General features: G+C 38.9%; 1 protein-coding gene across 1 annotated transcript in view; it reads left to right on the top strand.

Annotated features, from left to right (window-relative positions):
• col16a1 (collagen, type XVI, alpha 1) overlaps nt 1-17,782 on the top strand; it is a 101,339-nt gene that overhangs the window by 28,535 nt on the left and 55,022 nt on the right. The window contains exons 5-9 of the mRNA XM_059350193.1: nt 3,952-4,075; nt 4,674-4,955; nt 7,122-7,202; nt 10,235-10,303; nt 15,656-15,688. Of these exons, the coding sequence (XP_059206176.1) occupies nt 3,952-4,075; nt 4,674-4,955; nt 7,122-7,202; nt 10,235-10,303; nt 15,656-15,688 (589 nt within the window). The remainder of the gene's footprint in view (nt 1-3,951; nt 4,076-4,673; nt 4,956-7,121; nt 7,203-10,234; nt 10,304-15,655; nt 15,689-17,782) is intronic.

The following is a 17,782-nucleotide window of genomic DNA, read 5'->3' on the forward strand; positions in this document are numbered from 1 at the left end:
ACCCCACTTCTAGGAGCGGGAAACCAGCTGCCAGCATCAACAATTCTGTGTGTGTGTGTGTGTGTGTGTGTGTGTGTATGTGTATGTGTGTGTGTGCGTGCAAAGAGAGATAGAGAGAGAAATAGAGCAAGAGAGAATATTTCAAAGTGTTCACCATCTCAGTGAGCATGCATTTCACTGGGCTTGTTTGTGAACCCTTCATCTCTCAATACATCTACACACATCCATGCAGTGAATATTTGTGTGTGTGTGCTTGTGTGCTTAGATGCCCTTGACCAAAACTGAGGGATGAGGCTTGCTGGACTGTATCTGCTATGAAAATTAATGCTAGGGGGTTAGACACAGCTTTGCATTGTGCTGCCGGCTGCAGTCACGGAATGTGGGGAGGAAAGAAAACAATGCATTGAATATAAAGATGCTCACACAGGAAACACACGTTAGATTACTTTGTCACTGTGCTCACAAGGAAAGGACAAAGAAAGATATGTGAAGCCAATAGTTGTCTTAATTTGTCAAAGCTTAATTGCATGTGATGTTAGCTCGCTGGCTACCAACTGCATTTATGTCAAGGGAGACAGATCGTCTTTATTGTCCCAGGGTGAAATTAGTTTTCACAGCTTGCACACGCACATGTCTCCAATGACTAATATAGAAATGCACACATTATATACCTGGACAGTGACACATCTGCACACATGCATTCATGCATTAGCATTATTCATTCATTAGAGGGGTTAATTTTTAAGTCTTATAGTCTAAGTAGTTATTTTTGATTGGGCTGTAATGTTGTTCTTTTTATCCTTTGTATTATTATTGTATATATTTGTTTGAGTGGTTACATTGGATTGGTATGTAAGATGTTTTTTTTTTCTTTCTTCCTTTTCTCCTTATTGTTGTATAGATTCATGATGATTTTAAACTCTAAAAGCTATATTTATACAGGGTTTATTTTTTATTTATTTTTTCTCAGGGTAAATGTATATTGTAATTGTTTGTAATTTTATTCTATTTTGTAGATGGGGTGATTGTATATTGGATTTTTATAGTATTGTGATTTTGTATGTAGTTGTAAAAGCCCAACTAGGGACGGGAGTTGAAAATGAGCTGAAGCTATATCTCTATATGCAGCACATCAGATGCATGTCCTGTATCTATGCTAACTGCATTGTCCCTATCAAATAAAATAAATTAAATTAAATTAAAGGTTAAGGGTTATGGTTAAGCTTTTTTTTGAAGTAGGGGTTTTGATGTACTTATCCATAATCAGTGTATTAGCTACAGTAGATGGTGGTCAGCATGGAAGCTAAGGAATGTACTGCTGTGGAAGATAAACCCTCAACCCTAAAAAAACAACTAAAAACTAAAAAAGAAACAGATAAGTAGAAGTGTCTAGACATATTATGTAAATGATTTTTCAACTAGGGATTTTTTTGGTGACATGACTTGATTAATTGTGGGAATAAACATCCAGAATGTATTTGAGACAGCAACAGGTAAACAAGGAGCTGACAGCTAATTAAAACTTTGTATCAAATTATGATCAAATTTAAAAGACAAGTAGAAAATACTGACCTGTTGTGTGTTTGAAGAGAAACTCGACAGCTCCCCAAATCTTGACGATGCCTAATGCCTAATTTTAAAATATTAAAAAGGACTTGAAGGATGTAGATGCCCTGAACAAACGTAGCTTTGCTGATCATGTCATCAGTGTCGAGACAGTATTCATTCAGGAATTTCAAGGGTTGTGCTTTTATGTTGCAAAGGATTCTGCAGCCGTCTTTGTTTCTAAACCACCCTGTTAAAGTTTATGCGAGCTGATTGCAGCTGTTTATGTTCTTGTCTAAGCTACCAATGTCCATGGACAAAAGCTGTCATTTTAACTTGCAGAACACAGTATTTGCTAGTTTAGCACTGCCTTGATTTGTTTGTGTTGTGTGACTTTGGTGGATCAGAACTAACCCTACAGTCACATGATAACACAAACAAACTTACCAATGAAGGCAGTGGTAAACTAGTGGCTTTGGTGTTCTGTCAGGTAAAATGACTGTTTTTGTCAACATGATCTCACAGAAATCCGTGAAATAGCCACGGATTTCGCTTAACTCAAAATCCGTGGAATAGCCACTGATTCGCTCAAATTTCCGTGAAACTGACACGGATTTCGCTACAATGCAAGTTAATGAAGAAAAATAAAGTCATATCCCGTGGCTATTCCAACATACAAAGTGATTATGTACATTCATTAAGTGAATATTTAGAAAATAAAACATATATTTCTCGCTACAAATGTGATCAAAATCCATTTTTATGCAGAAACTAAGTCAAAATATTGATTTTTTCACTAAAAATGAGAGAACTGTCCGCCATGTTTTTTGTTCTGACCGCCGGGACCTTGAAAGTCACGTGACTTGGAACAAACCAATAGGAACAAATATCCATGGAATAGCCACGGGATATGACTGGCATTAACTTGCATTGTAGCGAAATCCGTGTCAGTTTCACGGAAATTTGAGCGATTCCGTGGCTATTCCACGGATTTCGCTTAACTCAAAATCCATGGCTATTTCACGGATTTCTGTGAGACCAGGTTGGTTTTTGTCAAGGGAGTCTGGTGGCTTTGAAGAGAGCACAGATAACGGCTTAGGCTGAAGCATAGCTTATTACGCCTTATTACCCTGCTACAACTCAAGTAAATTTAAAATTTAGAAATGTACAATCTGTTATTTATCAACAAAAGAAATAAGCAGTCACAAAAGAGAGAAAAGAAAGAAGCTTATTACTCATTACTCTAACTTATATAAATTAATCATCCTATTTTTAAGTACGGTAATTTTTTTAATAAGTTAATGGTATTGCAAGTTTTCAAGTCTTTCTCCAATTTGTTCCATAAATTAACAGCTGTTACCGTGGTGCATCGTGATTTGGTGTTGGTTCTGGTTTTTAACTTTTTAAATATACACTCCCCTCTGAAATTATAATGGCTTTGTCTTAGATTGAACATTTTCTGAATACAGTCAGGCAGCATGTTGTTGTTAATTTTGAACATAAACTGTGCTGTTTTGAAATCCACATGTTCATTGAATTTGAGTTCATTTAAATGAATAAATAATTGATTGGTTGGATGCTCATAATTGACTTTGTTTATAAGTCTAATTGCTTTTTTTTGAAGTAGAAAAATTGGTTTGGTGATTGACTTAAATGTGTGTCCCCACACTTCTATGCAATAGGTTATATATGGTTTTATTAGGGATTGATACAACATTTTTAATGAGTTTGTTGTTAAGATATTTTTACATTTATATAGAATTGCCATAGTTTCTGATATTTTATTCTTTAAGAGGTTGATATGTGGCTTCCAGCATAGTTTATGGTCAATAACCACTCCAAGGAACTTATTATCATAAACTCTTTCCACTTCCACATTATCAATGGTGATTTGCACTCTTTGATTAATTGAACGATTTCCAAAAATAATAAATTTAGTTTTGCTTATGTTCAGAGATAACTTGTTCACATCAAACCATCTTTTTATTTTTTTAAGTTCAGTTTCCACTGTATTCAGAAGATGTTCTAAGTGTTTGCCGGAACAAAACAAATTACTGTCGTCCGCAAATAAAACACATTTAAATTTACAAGAAACATTACAGATATCATTTATATACAGTATAAAGAGCTTACCTCATACAACCCAACTTAAAAAATCTCCACATCAAGGTATTTACTTGGGTCTGCTGTGTCAGAAGCAACAAAGCTGGCGCTGTGTCTAATCATAAGAAAAACCCACTGTGTTAAAACTCTATGCTCCCAGTTTGTAAAGCCTAATGTCAATAATTTGTAGTCTTAAAGCCTAAGCCAAGATAATCCTCATAACATCATCAGGAGTTCCCCAGTAAAGCTTCCTGTTTCACCGTATGGAGGACTGACATGTCCGTGACCCTTTCTGTGTTCCAGTCAGGTGTTCCCTCATGGCTTACCTGAGGAGTTCACCCTGATCTTCACCCTCGCGTTAAAGAAGGCGGCCCTGAGGGACACCATCTACCTCTTCCAGATATCGGACCAGCAGGGATACCCACAGGTGCAGCTCACTCTTGTTTCCTCATTCTAACCCTCTCTTCCTCGATCTCTTACCTTTTATTCATCATGCCTTTTGTCATTCCTCCTGTCTCTCATCTCTCTTTTGCACAGTCATCCACTTTCCCCTTCGATTCCTTCTCTCTCGTGACACCTTTTCAATCCTCTCACCCTTTCATTCAGCACGCCTTTTGTCCTCTCTTTATTCTTCATCCGACCCCCTCCCTCTCCAGCTCCCCGTCTCTCTGTCGCTCTTCCCTCCATCATCTTCTGCTCTCCTCTTTCATTCACCTTCATTGTTATTCATGTGTGTTCCATGATGAAGCACTGGAGTCCCTCAGAGTCCCCATAATCACTAAAAGTCTGAGGCCAGATTTAAATACTCAATGTGTATGATGGATGAAGGCCAGGTCGCCTCATTAGGAGTGATTGATTGGCTGTACTGCTTGCGTGTGTAATTAATATGTCTTCCCCTTTAGCTCATCTCTGTTACTGTGTTCTACAGCTTTGTTAGCGGGCGCAGAATGTACATATCACTCTTTGTTAAAGCCACAACTTGTTAATTTCAGTGTTTAATTGATGTCTTTGGTGTCAAAACCCAGCTCTCTGTAGACCTCAACGGCCCTGAAGGCACCCTGTCCCTGCGTGCCAGGGGGGTAGACCCCGTAGCTGACCAGGTGAGCTGCGTGTTCACCGGGGAAGGTGTGGAGGCCCTGATGGACCTGCGCTGGCATAAGGTGGCCCTCAGCGTGCAACAGGGAGCCGCCTCACTCCACGTGGACTGCAACTCCATCGAGACCAAACCCTTGGAGCCCCGTGGAGTTGTGCCCACTGACGGACACACTCTGCTGGGCATTCGGGCTTCAGATGCTGGGCCTGTGCAGGTATGGATCTGTGGAGAACTGGGAAAGAAAATACTGAGAGGAGAATTGGTGGGAGCTTTTGATTAAATGGGCGGCTGTGGCTCAGTTGGTAGAGTTGGTTGGCCCCCAACCGAAGGGTTGGTGGTTCGATCCCTGACCATGGCAGCCTACATGTCGAAGTATCCTTGAGCAAGATACTGAACCCCAGATTGCTCCCGATGCTGTGTTCATCGGTGTGTTAATGAATTCCCAATGGTGGCAGGTGGGACCGTTTAGGGTAGCCTCTGCCACCAGTATGAATGTGTGTGTGAAAGGGTGAATGAGCACAGTCTGTAGTGTAAAGAGCTTTGAGTGGTCGCAAAATCGACTAGAAAAGCGCTATATAAGTGCAGGTCCATTTACCATTTACCATTTAAATATGCAGCGTGTGGCTGCCCTATCTAAGCTATTGAAAAGCTTTTGATAGTTTAAGCTCTGCAATGTAAATGTCAGTTAAACTTACTATTTAAAAGGTTGGTGACCTTTACTCTCCCTCTGTATAAAGAACAAACTGGTTCTTGTCTGTTATTTGAATGAACCAAATTCCTTTCTTGGGTCCTGTCAGATAAACTATTGTACCCCTTCATCCATCCCTAATATATGTTTCACATGTATAACACTATTTATTTTATAAAAGTGGATATTGTAAATGTTATTTTGAAATGTCAATATGTATGTTGGTTTCAGCTATTCTATTACTACTACTATACTACAAAACTGAATGTTTCCACAGATTATTTTTAGCAAATTATTTTAACTTTTCTCCAAAAGAGTACTCCTTATCAATATTAATATAATAACAATTTAAACCCTTTTAGCTAACTATTTCAAATATTTATCCAATACCTTTATGCTAACTTCAGTATTTCAACAGGTTTTAATATTTTTTAGTTAACTCTTTTTCCCCCAGTACTTTTAACTATTTAAACCATTTATCCATTACTTTTATCTAACTATTTCATCAGGTTTTCAGTTAATGTTAGCTAAACAGGTTTTCAGTTAATGTGAGCTAACTATTTCAACAGGTTTTCAGTTAATGTTAGCTAACTATTTCATCAGGTTTTCAGTTAATGTTAGCTGTCTATTTCAACTGTTCATCCAATACAAACTGAAACTTTTTTTGTTCGGTGCTTTAGGTTATTTTGATCATTTATCCATAACTTTTAGCTAATTATTTGAACTGTTTAATCAGTAGGTTATATCGAGCAAACTACTAAACCATTTATGCTTTAACTATTTTAGGCATTTGTTGATTTATTTTAGCTAATCATTTGAACTGTTAAGTCATTACTCTTAGCTATTTCTTATTGCATTATTTATTTATTACCTTGACTGTAGCTATGTGTTTAAAATGTTGTGCTTGCTTGCTAACTAGTTTTTAACACTCTTACATACTGGAAATTTGTCTAGTGTTCAGGTGTAACATTTAACCTAATTTTAATATATTGATATATTGTATTCTTCTAATACAGTAAAATCATAATTTCTATTTTTCAATGACATTGATTTACTCTACAGTTATTTCATGTATCCCCTGACAACAGCAGTGCCACCTGAGGCACCAGTAACCCTGATTCACTGCAATAGAGAATTGCATTTTAATAGGAATGACAGAGTGAAATATTTCTAGTGAACCAACCTCACTTAAAGGAACTCTGTCATCCTCTTCATGCATTTGTTAACATTTATGTGTGTATGTGTGTGTTTTAGACCATAGATAGACTACGCTCCTCAGGTGCTGTTGTCTTTGAGGAAATCTCATTCAGTCCTGATTAAAAAAGCAGGCGGACTACCTGGAGAGTGGGCCGGTAGTGAGCCCGGACTATTAATGTTGAATAGATCCAGTAATCCAGGCACTTAGTTTGACGATCAATTTACCAGCCTGGTTAGAAAGCAGGCCGGCTATTTTGTTAGCGCAGGGAGGAAGTGTTGTTCACACACACACACACACACGGGCAAACCTCCTGACAAAGTGCCTTCCTAATACTTTATATAAATGAGAAATTAATTGGCTCTCAGCCTTGTTTACTACCTCATTTAAACATTTTTTACATTATTAGACAAACAAAACGGAGGACTTATGGAGAGCAGCATGTTAAATATATTAATCTCTTTTCCCTTTCTCCTGGTCCTCCCTCTCTTTCTTAGATGGACATTCAGCAGGTGATGCTGTATTGTGACCCCTTTCTCGCCATTCAGGAGGCCTGCTGTGAAATACCTGGAGCACGGGTGAGACTGGCAACCCTCACTAATTGATAAACAATGATTACAATGACTTTGTATGTATTTCATGACTTTTGAATGTAAATACTGGAAATTTAAAGGAAAAATTGACGTTTTGGGAAAATACTCTCGTTTGCTTGAGTTAGATGAGACTAAAGATACCAATCTTGAGTCAGAATAGTAAATAGGAATCTTGAGGCAGCAGCTGGTTAACCAGGCTAGATGTGTCCTATTGTTTTTGTGCTAAGCTAAGCTAACTGGTTGCTGGATGTAGCTTTCTATTTATACCTGATGGTTGTTTTTAATCTGATGTTTAACAACAAAGTGCCTGAACCTCTTATACAGCTGGGCCCCTTGCCACCCCAATTAATTGATCTAAGGTTAGTCTTCACATGATAATAAGGAGTGGTGTAAGTGTGGAGCATACAATCCTGGTTCCAAAAAAGTTAGGATGTTTTCTAAAATGTAAATCAAACTAAATGCTATAATTTGCGTATCCTTTCTGACTTACAGCCCTGACTCCTAAAACAGTTGGGGCACTGTCTAAAACTTAAACAGACTGCATTAAATTAAGAATTCAGAGGTATGTTTGCAAAAAAACCCCTAAAGTTTATCTATTTGACCATAAAATATGTCTTTTTTCATTTTCAAATTGGAAAATCGGGCAGGTGTAGCTCGCTGCCAGCAGACCCTGGCTTCACATAATTATGTCACCTGTATCTGGGATATTTTGACTTTATTTTTGTACAGTAGGAGGAAGCGGAGCAGCATCATTAGGGGAAAAGGTCTTTAAAGGTTTCAGGCTCACTCATATCTTCGCTTCAGTCACCACTGTGTCTTTGAGACATGTGGAACAACTCCTCTCCTCAGTGAAACCTAATCTAGACCTAATTTAGCTATTTTCTGTGCAACAGCTGCAAGAAAAGCTGAGTGTGCGTTACCAGAATTACCATAGTCTCTGCATTTGCTGTGGAGGCTTATTCTTGTTAATCAGCAACCCTTTGACTTCATAATGCGTTATGCTGAATTATTTTCTTCCAACTCATTTAAAGTGGTCAGAAAGAAGGAAAAACAATTGCACGGAGAGCCCTTTTCTTTATAGCACTCTATCGGTTTCTTGGCTTAGGCTTCCACAAATATGAAAGAGCCTGTCTTATGTTTGTTAACACAATATTCTTCAGAGGCTGTCTTTAACATGGGGTATTATGTATACAAATTGACTGGAGCTTAGAGTAATTCCATTGTGTGCAATTATGTCACATCAAATGCGGTTTGCCAATAATGTTTGTACTCCTGAAGTGTGACTAAAAGCTTAATTGAAAGTATCACTTGCTCTGTCTTGCAGCCTGAGAAATACCATTCTCAACACTATTTATTTTTCTTTATATTTCTCTCTCGTTCTCTTGCCTATCTACCTCTTCTCTTAAAGCGTACTTTTGTGCAGTTATTGTTTTGCAGGCTTCAGAGAAATAGAAAACAGATTCATTGGCCCTTAATACAGCAGCATGTTTCGGTTAGACAGACGAAAACAGAGCAAGTGATTGTTCAGGTATGGGAAGAATTGCAAACAGCCAGTTCTTGGCTGTTTTAAGCTGAAGGTATTTTCGAGCTCAGCCAACTTTTTGTCAGAATTCTCCAGGGTGTCGGTGCTTTCGTGTGCATGCCTACGTGTATTTTTCATTACCAAATGAATTTTTGAGAGGGATACAAATAGGGTGAGAAGTTACTTCAGAAGTTTGAAAGTATGGAGTCCTCTGGAGGAAGGACTGAATGCTGTAGAATAGTTGATTAGAGGGTTTGAAGGAGGAAACCTCTTCTCCTTTGCTCAAGGCATGTGTGCTGCAGGGCTTCCTGCAAGCTGCGTTTAAGTTTGAAAATGAGAAGTGAAGTAGCATGTGTGCACATACTGTATGTAGACACAAGTTCACACAACTGTGAAGGCTGCAGTTTGAAACACAAAAGAAAAGAGATAGAACTTCTTGCTCTCAGTTGTTCTGACACTGGTCTGACTGCTTCAGTGCATTTAATCTCTATCAACCAATAAAGAAAATCTATACATATTAAAACATTACATGGTACAGGAACATGACATTTAGCTCATTAGCTCATTGTGTTACAGATTGTCTTATTTTGTTCAACATACCCTAATTAAATTGGAAAAATATTTCTTAAAAACTATGTTCTGGATAATTACCATTTTATGCTACTGTTGGATAGTATTACCAGCTGATCCACCACTGTTATTCCATCAATATTAGCTGTAATTTGTGCTTAATGCTAATTAGTAAATGTTAGCATGGTGGCATTCAAAACTAAGATGGGAAACATGGTAAACATTAGACTTGCTCAACATGTTCATGCTAGCATTGTCCCTGTGAGCATGCTACCATGTTAACGTTAGCATTTAGCACAGTTATAGACCATAGACTGTACATAGAGATGGATGACACATCTAAACTGTCCTACTGTACGAAAATGAAGCTAAATATCCTGGATATGTGTACTGACATCTTGCCATGGTGACGTCATACAGACATCATCATCAGTTGGTGGAATCACAATATCAAGGTCCCGCCCAACCAGTCACAGCTGTCAATCATGGTGTTTAAGCCCTGTTTTGAAACATTCAATAACTAATTTAAGCCAAGCTTAACAGAAAAATACACTAGAACATACATCAGAATGATAAAGACTAATGTCAAATCTAAAATGACAGAAAACATCTTTTGGAAGAATTTATTTGATGTGTACTTTGAGTTTTTAGCATGTTGTTTTGGCTTCTTTTTGGGGGAGCTATCCTGTTATCCATTATGTTATGATTCGACTGTTTTTATTATTTCTGCAGGAAGAGACATACCCCAGAGAAAAATGTCTCTTACAATATTACAAATATATGAATTATTAATAAAAGACAAATTCAAGAAATACCTCACATCTGTGGATTTTTACATCCTGCTCAGTGTAGAATTATAGGGTTCAGGCGGGAAATAACAATGTTTTTTTACCCTGTCCTAAATCATATCTATTGTGTGATGCAGTGCCCAGCAGATGCTCCCAAGAGCCGCCGTGCTGCTGAGAATGACCTGTTGGAAAATACTTTTAACCAGGTAAATCAACAACAGCACACAAAGAAAGACATTTCAACAATGTAAAACATATGTGGTCACACACAAGCTCACAAAAGCATCATGCACAAATACAGCATATTATCATACAAATACACTTCTTATGCCTTAGAGCAGCGGTTCCCAAACTTTTTTAGTCGTGCACCCCCTTCTATAAAGGCAGCATTTTTAACCATGCTCAAATGACCAAAACACACATATAATAAAATAATCACGATCACAACAATGCAGTCTCGCATTTGAATTAATCTGAAACACAGTTTCAATATAATGCAACAAATTTATGTGCAAGCTTCCACTTTTAAGAGCAAAGAGGATGATGAAGGCTCAGGATCAGAAAAATGTTGGGGAAAATGTTATAATATTTTGAGCCGCGTTGAACAAAAATTGCAGCAAGTTTAAATGAGCGTGGAGCTAAGAAAAAACCCTGTCATCATAACACAGGCTGGAAAAATGGAAGAAGATAACTTCTTCTACGCTTCATGTTTATTTACACGTCTTTATTGTGTGTGGGGGAAAAAATGTAATTGTGTAATTATCAGACCGCCATTACATTTTTCATCTCGCGCACCCCCTAGCGGCAGCTAGTGCACCCCTGGGGGTCCACGCACCACACTTTGGGAATCACTGCCTTAGAGATACAATGATAAGCTCTGAAATCTAGCAACAAATTAGATAAAATTTTATGTAATTGAATCTTACACAGACATTTCCATCATGATGTACCACTACACACAGCTCCCATCAGGCACAGACATAATGTCTGTACACAGACAAGGACTTGGCCTCAAACGGCTTTGTTCTTGAGACAGTTTGAGTTGTCTTAGATGCTCCTGCTGGCAAGCAAACACTGGCCTTCAGGACTTTTACCAAATTCAATGCTTCGTTGTTCTTCTTTGAAACTCTGCTGTGGAAAACATGTTTTCTCCTCTCCTAGTCTTTAGTACTTCTGAGTTTTATGTGACTTCAGTTCAGTTAAATCTGCTGGTAGCAATCGTTCAAAGTGTCGAATGCATGACAAATAGAGCCTTATATGCAACACATGGGAGCAGTTTCTCCACAAACTTCCATGGTGTTTTTTATGGCTGCTTCAGTGTTGCGTGATACATGAAGTTCGTCCAGTATAACGTAAAGGCAATTTATTTTTTGTTTCCACAGCCGCTTGTTCCATCATTCATATTAATGGGATCTATATCCAATTATCTATTCATTAGGGCCTGGTGTTTGTCTTGTGGAGAGCTGGTGTTAACTTAGAGCTCTGGCAGACTTCAGGCACAGTAATCAATCCCAGAGATGGTTTGAGCCAGGCACAGTTACAATAACTCAGGCATGCCATCTCCCTCTGTGTTTCTTTCTCTATCACACTGACATTCCTCCTCTCTTTCTCTTCTGCTATCAGTTGCAGACTGACTGATTTAGCATGTGTAGCATGATGTTTAGTCATATATAGGGCAGTATTCCATGCCTAGTAATGTTACCACTATATTCCATACAGATGTGTAACAGCCATGAATGCAGCCCAGACACATTTCTGTCCTCATTTCCCATTTTTATCCCCACGCTGTCTCCTTTATCTTTTGCCCTATTTGCCAACATGCTCATACATGCACAGATTAACTTGAGTTGTTTCTATTTTCATCTGTATGTAATATTTGTACACAGTAAATGAGTCCTGTAATCCAAGATTCCAGTGTGCGAGCCAGATGTTACTCAGTCATAGTGCTGCTTTCATTAAACCAGGCCTCACTGAGTAACAGTATGCCATGTGTTTTTTATATGGAAGGAGTACTCTGCTTTATTCCTGTGGAGTGATCACAGGGTAAACTGGGGTCAGCCATTGGTGATGGGATATATATTCCTTGGCTAACTTACAGTTGCCCCCCTTTTATCTCCACAACTTAAAGTTTTACACATGAAAGGTTGAGTCAGTAGCCGTGTTTCCTTTAGGCAGAAGAGTGGCCACCGGGAAAGTCTCAGGCCACGCCCTCTCAAATGTCCGCTCACTCAGAGTGTCTCCATTACAAAAAAGGCCCCCAGAGGGATTTATAAGACTCCGGAGGTGACGTATGGTTTTCGTTCGTCGAGTAATCCAATCCAATCCAATCCCCCTTTATTTGTATAGCACATTTAAACAACACAAACGTCTCCAAAGTGCTGTACATAAAATCAACAATAAAACAAACAATTCCATATACCAATCAGCAATAAATAAAAAGTGTATAAATCTAAAATGATGCCATAAATAAAACAATACAATCAAACAGATAAACATAGTAGAATAAAATAAAAGACGCAGTTAAAAGTAGTAAAAGAAATAAAAGACACAGAGGACCACAAAACTCACGCAGTGTTAAAAAGCCAAAGAATAAAAATGGGTCTTGAGACGAGACTTAAAACACTCCACTGTGGGGGCTGTTCGGACATGGAGTAATCGCTTATCGATAGTTTTGACCGTGATCACATACGCGACGGATTAAACACTGGAGACGCAACTGTGGCCGCCGTCGCTAACTGTGGACAACGTCAGCAGCTGATCATGACAACAACAAACAAAGCAGCATGGCTAACAATGCACAGCATCTCCGCTGATCATAAACATAGTGATCCTGAATTAACCGGCATCTCTAGCGGTAGCAGCAGCACATTAACACTGTACTGCTATAGAGCTAACTGTTAGCCTATTAGCAATTTATAGACTGGACGCTAAGGGGTTAACATCCCCTCTGACTCTGTGATTGCAGCTGAGAGAGACTGCTGCAGGAGGACTGAGCCGCTTCAACTCGTTCTTTCTCTTCTTAACGAGCCGCCGCCGCCGCAGCTCGTTAAGAAAAGTAAGAACGAGTCTCCAAAAATCTCCAATAACACCAGAAAAAGTTGCTGGATTTGTCACCGGTCGCTTTTCGGAAAAATAGTCGCTAAGGGTGTCTGAAAAGTCGCTTAGTTGGCTACCCTGCTCTGCCGGCTTTTACAAATGGTTTGTGTTGTTGTGGCGTTGAGTACAACGTCCCATCCTGCTTAGCGTTCTATCCAATCAGCAACCAGGCTTTTTTCAGGGGAGAAAAACGGCCCTGCTCTTCCACAGGGCCGAAAAAAGCCTGTTCAAAAGTCTGCTCCGGACGGCTCATGTTCAAATTAGGGTTTCGGGTAGCGTTTCGGCGAGTGAGACCGGCCTCATTCCGGGTATTGGGCTGTAGTGGAAACACCCTTAGTGTTAGTTGGGTCTGTAACATGGATGTATTATTTTTATTTATTATTACTCGTGATATTGCAAAATAAAAAGTCCCCCTGCTGCTATTCTGTATCGTCATACTGGTGTGTGAATATGCTGTCAGCTGATTGGTCACAGAGCAAGACGGGGCATGGGAACAAGTTTACCGTAAGTTTACATTTAAATCGCCCTGTTATTTTTTGACTGTCTCAATAATACGGGACAAACTGCGTCCCTTTTCACCTCAATACGGGACGGGTGCTTTTGTTTCTAAATACGGGACGGTTTCGTTTTTCAAGGGGCGGTTGGCAACCCTAACTGCAATGCTAAGTGGTGTTTTAAAGCAATAGTTTGATGCTTTTGCAAAAACACTCTCATTCACTCATTCTTACTGACATGATTGTACTTTAGGAATGAAGCTACTGCTAACAGTCAGGTAGCTTAGCTAAGGAGAGAAACTGCTTTCAGTCTTAACACAAACACTAGCAACAGGGGGAACAGTTAGCTGGGCGGGTTGAGTTAGCTAAACCAAATTAGCTGATCGTTGCTAAGCTAATAAATGTATTTCCCATATATCAAAAGAAAAAACATCTTATGCCACGCTCAAAAATGCTGCATACATATTCTGTCACAACTTATTCCAATTCTCCATTCAAGCTTTGTGATGCTTGCTCTGAGTGAAATATTCAACCAGGACATGTTTTTATAAGTGTGCACCCTCCCATCTCACTGAATAATTCTACAAGCCTTGTTCATTATTTTATACACATTTCCCCCTAAATTCAGCCTGACATACCTGATATCTTTGGGAACATTAGTTTGAAATGACTGTCCCCTCAAGCTGGTCAATAAGGATTATGGGATTAATTTGCTTATCAGACCAGTAAAAAACATCTTCTGGTCATGTTAAACAAGTTGTTTTGGGAATTACTAGTGGATTCAGGTTTAGTGCAGAGGTTTGTGTACTGTTCCTTGTGTGTGTGTTTGTGTCACAGCAGTTACTGCCTTCCTGAGGTATGACAAATCTCACCCACACTGTTTCTCATCTCCCACCACTGTAAACCTCTTTTTTTCTTTCTTGCTTTCAGCCCCGCTCCCAGCTGAAAGGTCATCTGGTCCTCAGAGGACCCAAAGGCTTCTTTGTGTCTTGTTTCCCCGCTCTCAGTGTGTTTCTACTTGACTTTTTATGTTGAAGTCCAAAACCAGCTGTAAAATGTCTTCCCCCTTCTTCTCTGTGCCCAAACTCTTCCTTATTTCTCTCCTTCCCACTCGCCGCCATGAACAAATTGTTTCCGTTCAGCTTCCCAGTCTTTCCTTCATGTTTCTTGTCGGTTACTTTTTTTTTTTGTCTGATGTGTAACTCTGTGCACAGCAGGGTCCATCTCTCCATTCGCCTCTGGGCTCATGGGGTACAGTACTTCTCTTTCTTTCTCTGCATATCCTCTTTCATCTCCTTTTTTTACTCTGAATAAAGAATAACTCTTAATGACCCATTTGCGAATTCAAGCTGGCCCTTATTTTTTCCTTTTTTTTTTGTTTTGTGCATCTGATGCAATGAATTGTAATGGAAACAAGGTTTAAAAGATGCGCTGCACATGCAAGAGGAAAACAACAGCTTGCCTATGCCACAGATGTCATACAATGTTGACATTATGGAGACTTTCAAATGCAATTGCTGCCATTCCTGGGAACATCTTCAAGAGATTCAGTCGCTATGAACTACAGCAGCACTGCCAGTGACTGGGAATATAAATGATACCTTATGCTCAAACATTTGAGAAGAATACCGAAAATGTAGATTCTTTTCTTGATACAATTTCAGGAAGATTTTAGGGCTGAAGCAAGAAGTAGGTTACACTGTTGCCAAAATGAAGAAAAGTAGAAAAAAATAATATTTCTGTGAATGCTCTTCAAAGCAAATGCATTCAGCATGTCTGAATATGATTTGAGCCAGTTTTTGGCAATGAAACTGTCAACATTAGTGTCTAAACATAGACGGAAACCAATTTTGGACCAATGTGGAGCCAAAAATGGTAGCAATATTGAGGTCACACTCAGATGTGTTGTGAAATTTAAAACGTTTTCTTTCTTTTTTTTCCCTCCCTTTTCTTTCCATCCACCAACAGGAGATTTTTGCATCAAAGGACCTGGCAGATAAAGTAAGCCTCATAATTCACACACACAGAAACACATTTGATTTTACAGTATTTAATGTCTAATGAGACTTATGGGACGGCACGGTGGCTCAGACCAAGACCGTCACCTCAAAGCAAGCCTGGAGCTCACACAGTCCAAACACATGCAGGCTCAGACTCTATGATGGTCCAGTGTCAGTAGGATTAGTAGGCATATGGGAAGATAAACATGTATGTAAATCAAATAGGATTACAATTTGGAGGCTGTGTGAGTGTACACCTTTATGTTGTGTGTTCTGCATGAGCATGAGGTTAAAAAAAGGAATCTATATTTCCTCCTCCCTCCCTCACATGTACCCAGCTTGCTGACTGACCGAGGACTGATTTACACCTCATTATGTGCCGAGTCTCAGCCGGGAGTTGCTGCTGCCTATTAATTTTGTCATTCACCTACAATGGGCATGTTCTGTTCACAAATAGAATACAAAACTCCAGACGCTTCATTATGTTGCTCCTGTGTGTGCTTACTAATGCAGCTGGCCGCCTCCCCTGGCTTCCTCAATGTAGGTTATTACCTGGGTAGGAGCACACGGCCCGACCTGCCACTGGGGGGCAAAGAAACAAAGTGACTTTACTTCCGCACTGTGAATTTAATTTGGTCAAATTAAACAGGCGACAGTTTTTACCGACAAAAGTAGGCATAGTACCCAGAGGAATCCATTGATAATACAAGCTGATATTATGCACTGCAACACAAGTGCCAACAAATATGCCAAGCAGGCCTATGTATTAATGTGATTATGGTAATAAATGGTTTGAATATGAGGTAGATTTGGCCTCTGCTGCACAATCGTAAAGCTCAGTCAGAAACCAATTTTCATCCCAGTGTTCATGTCGTGCTGCTTCAGCTATTCCTCTATTGCTTGTCCCTGCTACATCAGTAGCTTCTTTGTTATGAGAGTCAAAAGGCTCTGCAGGTATCAATTCACACAAATGACTATTCCAGAAATAAAATCTCAGCATCTACTTCCTGTCTCTGCCATGAGATTGTGCACGAGAGTATCATGCATTTGAGAAAGTGGAAGTTACAAGTAAATCTCAAATATAATCGACACATTTTGAAAATTACAAACCAGGCGAGTGCTAATGTATGTTTTTACTAATATTAGATTTTCATTAATGTTCTGGGTGTTGACCTTGTTCTGTCAAGTCCTGGCAGCTACAGAGACAATGCCAAAAAATGAGCCCAGTGGGATTTTTAATACCACAACATCAAGGCTCGCTGACAGGATGTTGGTGCCAAGAAATCAGCCTGTCTTTTGAGATGTTTAAACTAATAAGTGAGCATAGATGTTGGCATGCATAATGTAGAACGAGAGCCTGTGTATTGGGATGTTAGATGTCAAAAAGCAAGCCTATTTATTTGGGTGTTAAATACTCAAATGTGACACTCCTAACTAGGATACACATGCCAAACTTTGTACCAGGATGACAGTTATGAAAGCAGATTCACTTTAAGCTGCACTAATAAATATTTATCATTATTATATTTTAAAATGGCTATGTGTAAAATTTAAAAGGTCGGTTGTGTTGATGAACAGTGATGAACTGACAAAGATTCTCCCAGCTCTGCAGAGAGCTTTAGGGACTAGAGCGTACATAAGAGAGCAAAACTGGGCTTGTTACTGGGGTGTTTTATTGTCTAGTAGCTATGAATTGTACTGGCAATATTAATATACATTTATCTGGAACCATAACTTATGTATGTTTACAGATATAGAGGTGTCAAGTCTAAAGTATTTGCAAGTCGAGTCCAAGTCCTAAATGTTTAGTTTCTAGTCCTAAACAAGTCATAAGACACTCTTCACCAACTCTAATGCCATTTAAACATTGAAGAAGTTATATATATTTCAATATACAAAAAGCATTCGTTTTTTTTAAATTTGTATTTATTTGTTTAAAAGAAGTGCGGCTGAACTTAATCATACAAAAACAAGTCTTGACATTGCACTTTTATAACATTCAGCATGGCTTGAGGGAAGATATCAACTATTTTCAAGTCAAAAGGCTGAAGTCCAATTGAAGTCAAGAGTCACTAGTGTTGGAGTCCACACAAGT

Source organism: Centropristis striata, chromosome 14 (assembly GCF_030273125.1).
Source record: "Centropristis striata isolate RG_2023a ecotype Rhode Island chromosome 14, C.striata_1.0, whole genome shotgun sequence".
Taxonomy (NCBI): Eukaryota; Metazoa; Chordata; class Actinopteri; order Perciformes; family Serranidae; genus Centropristis; species Centropristis striata.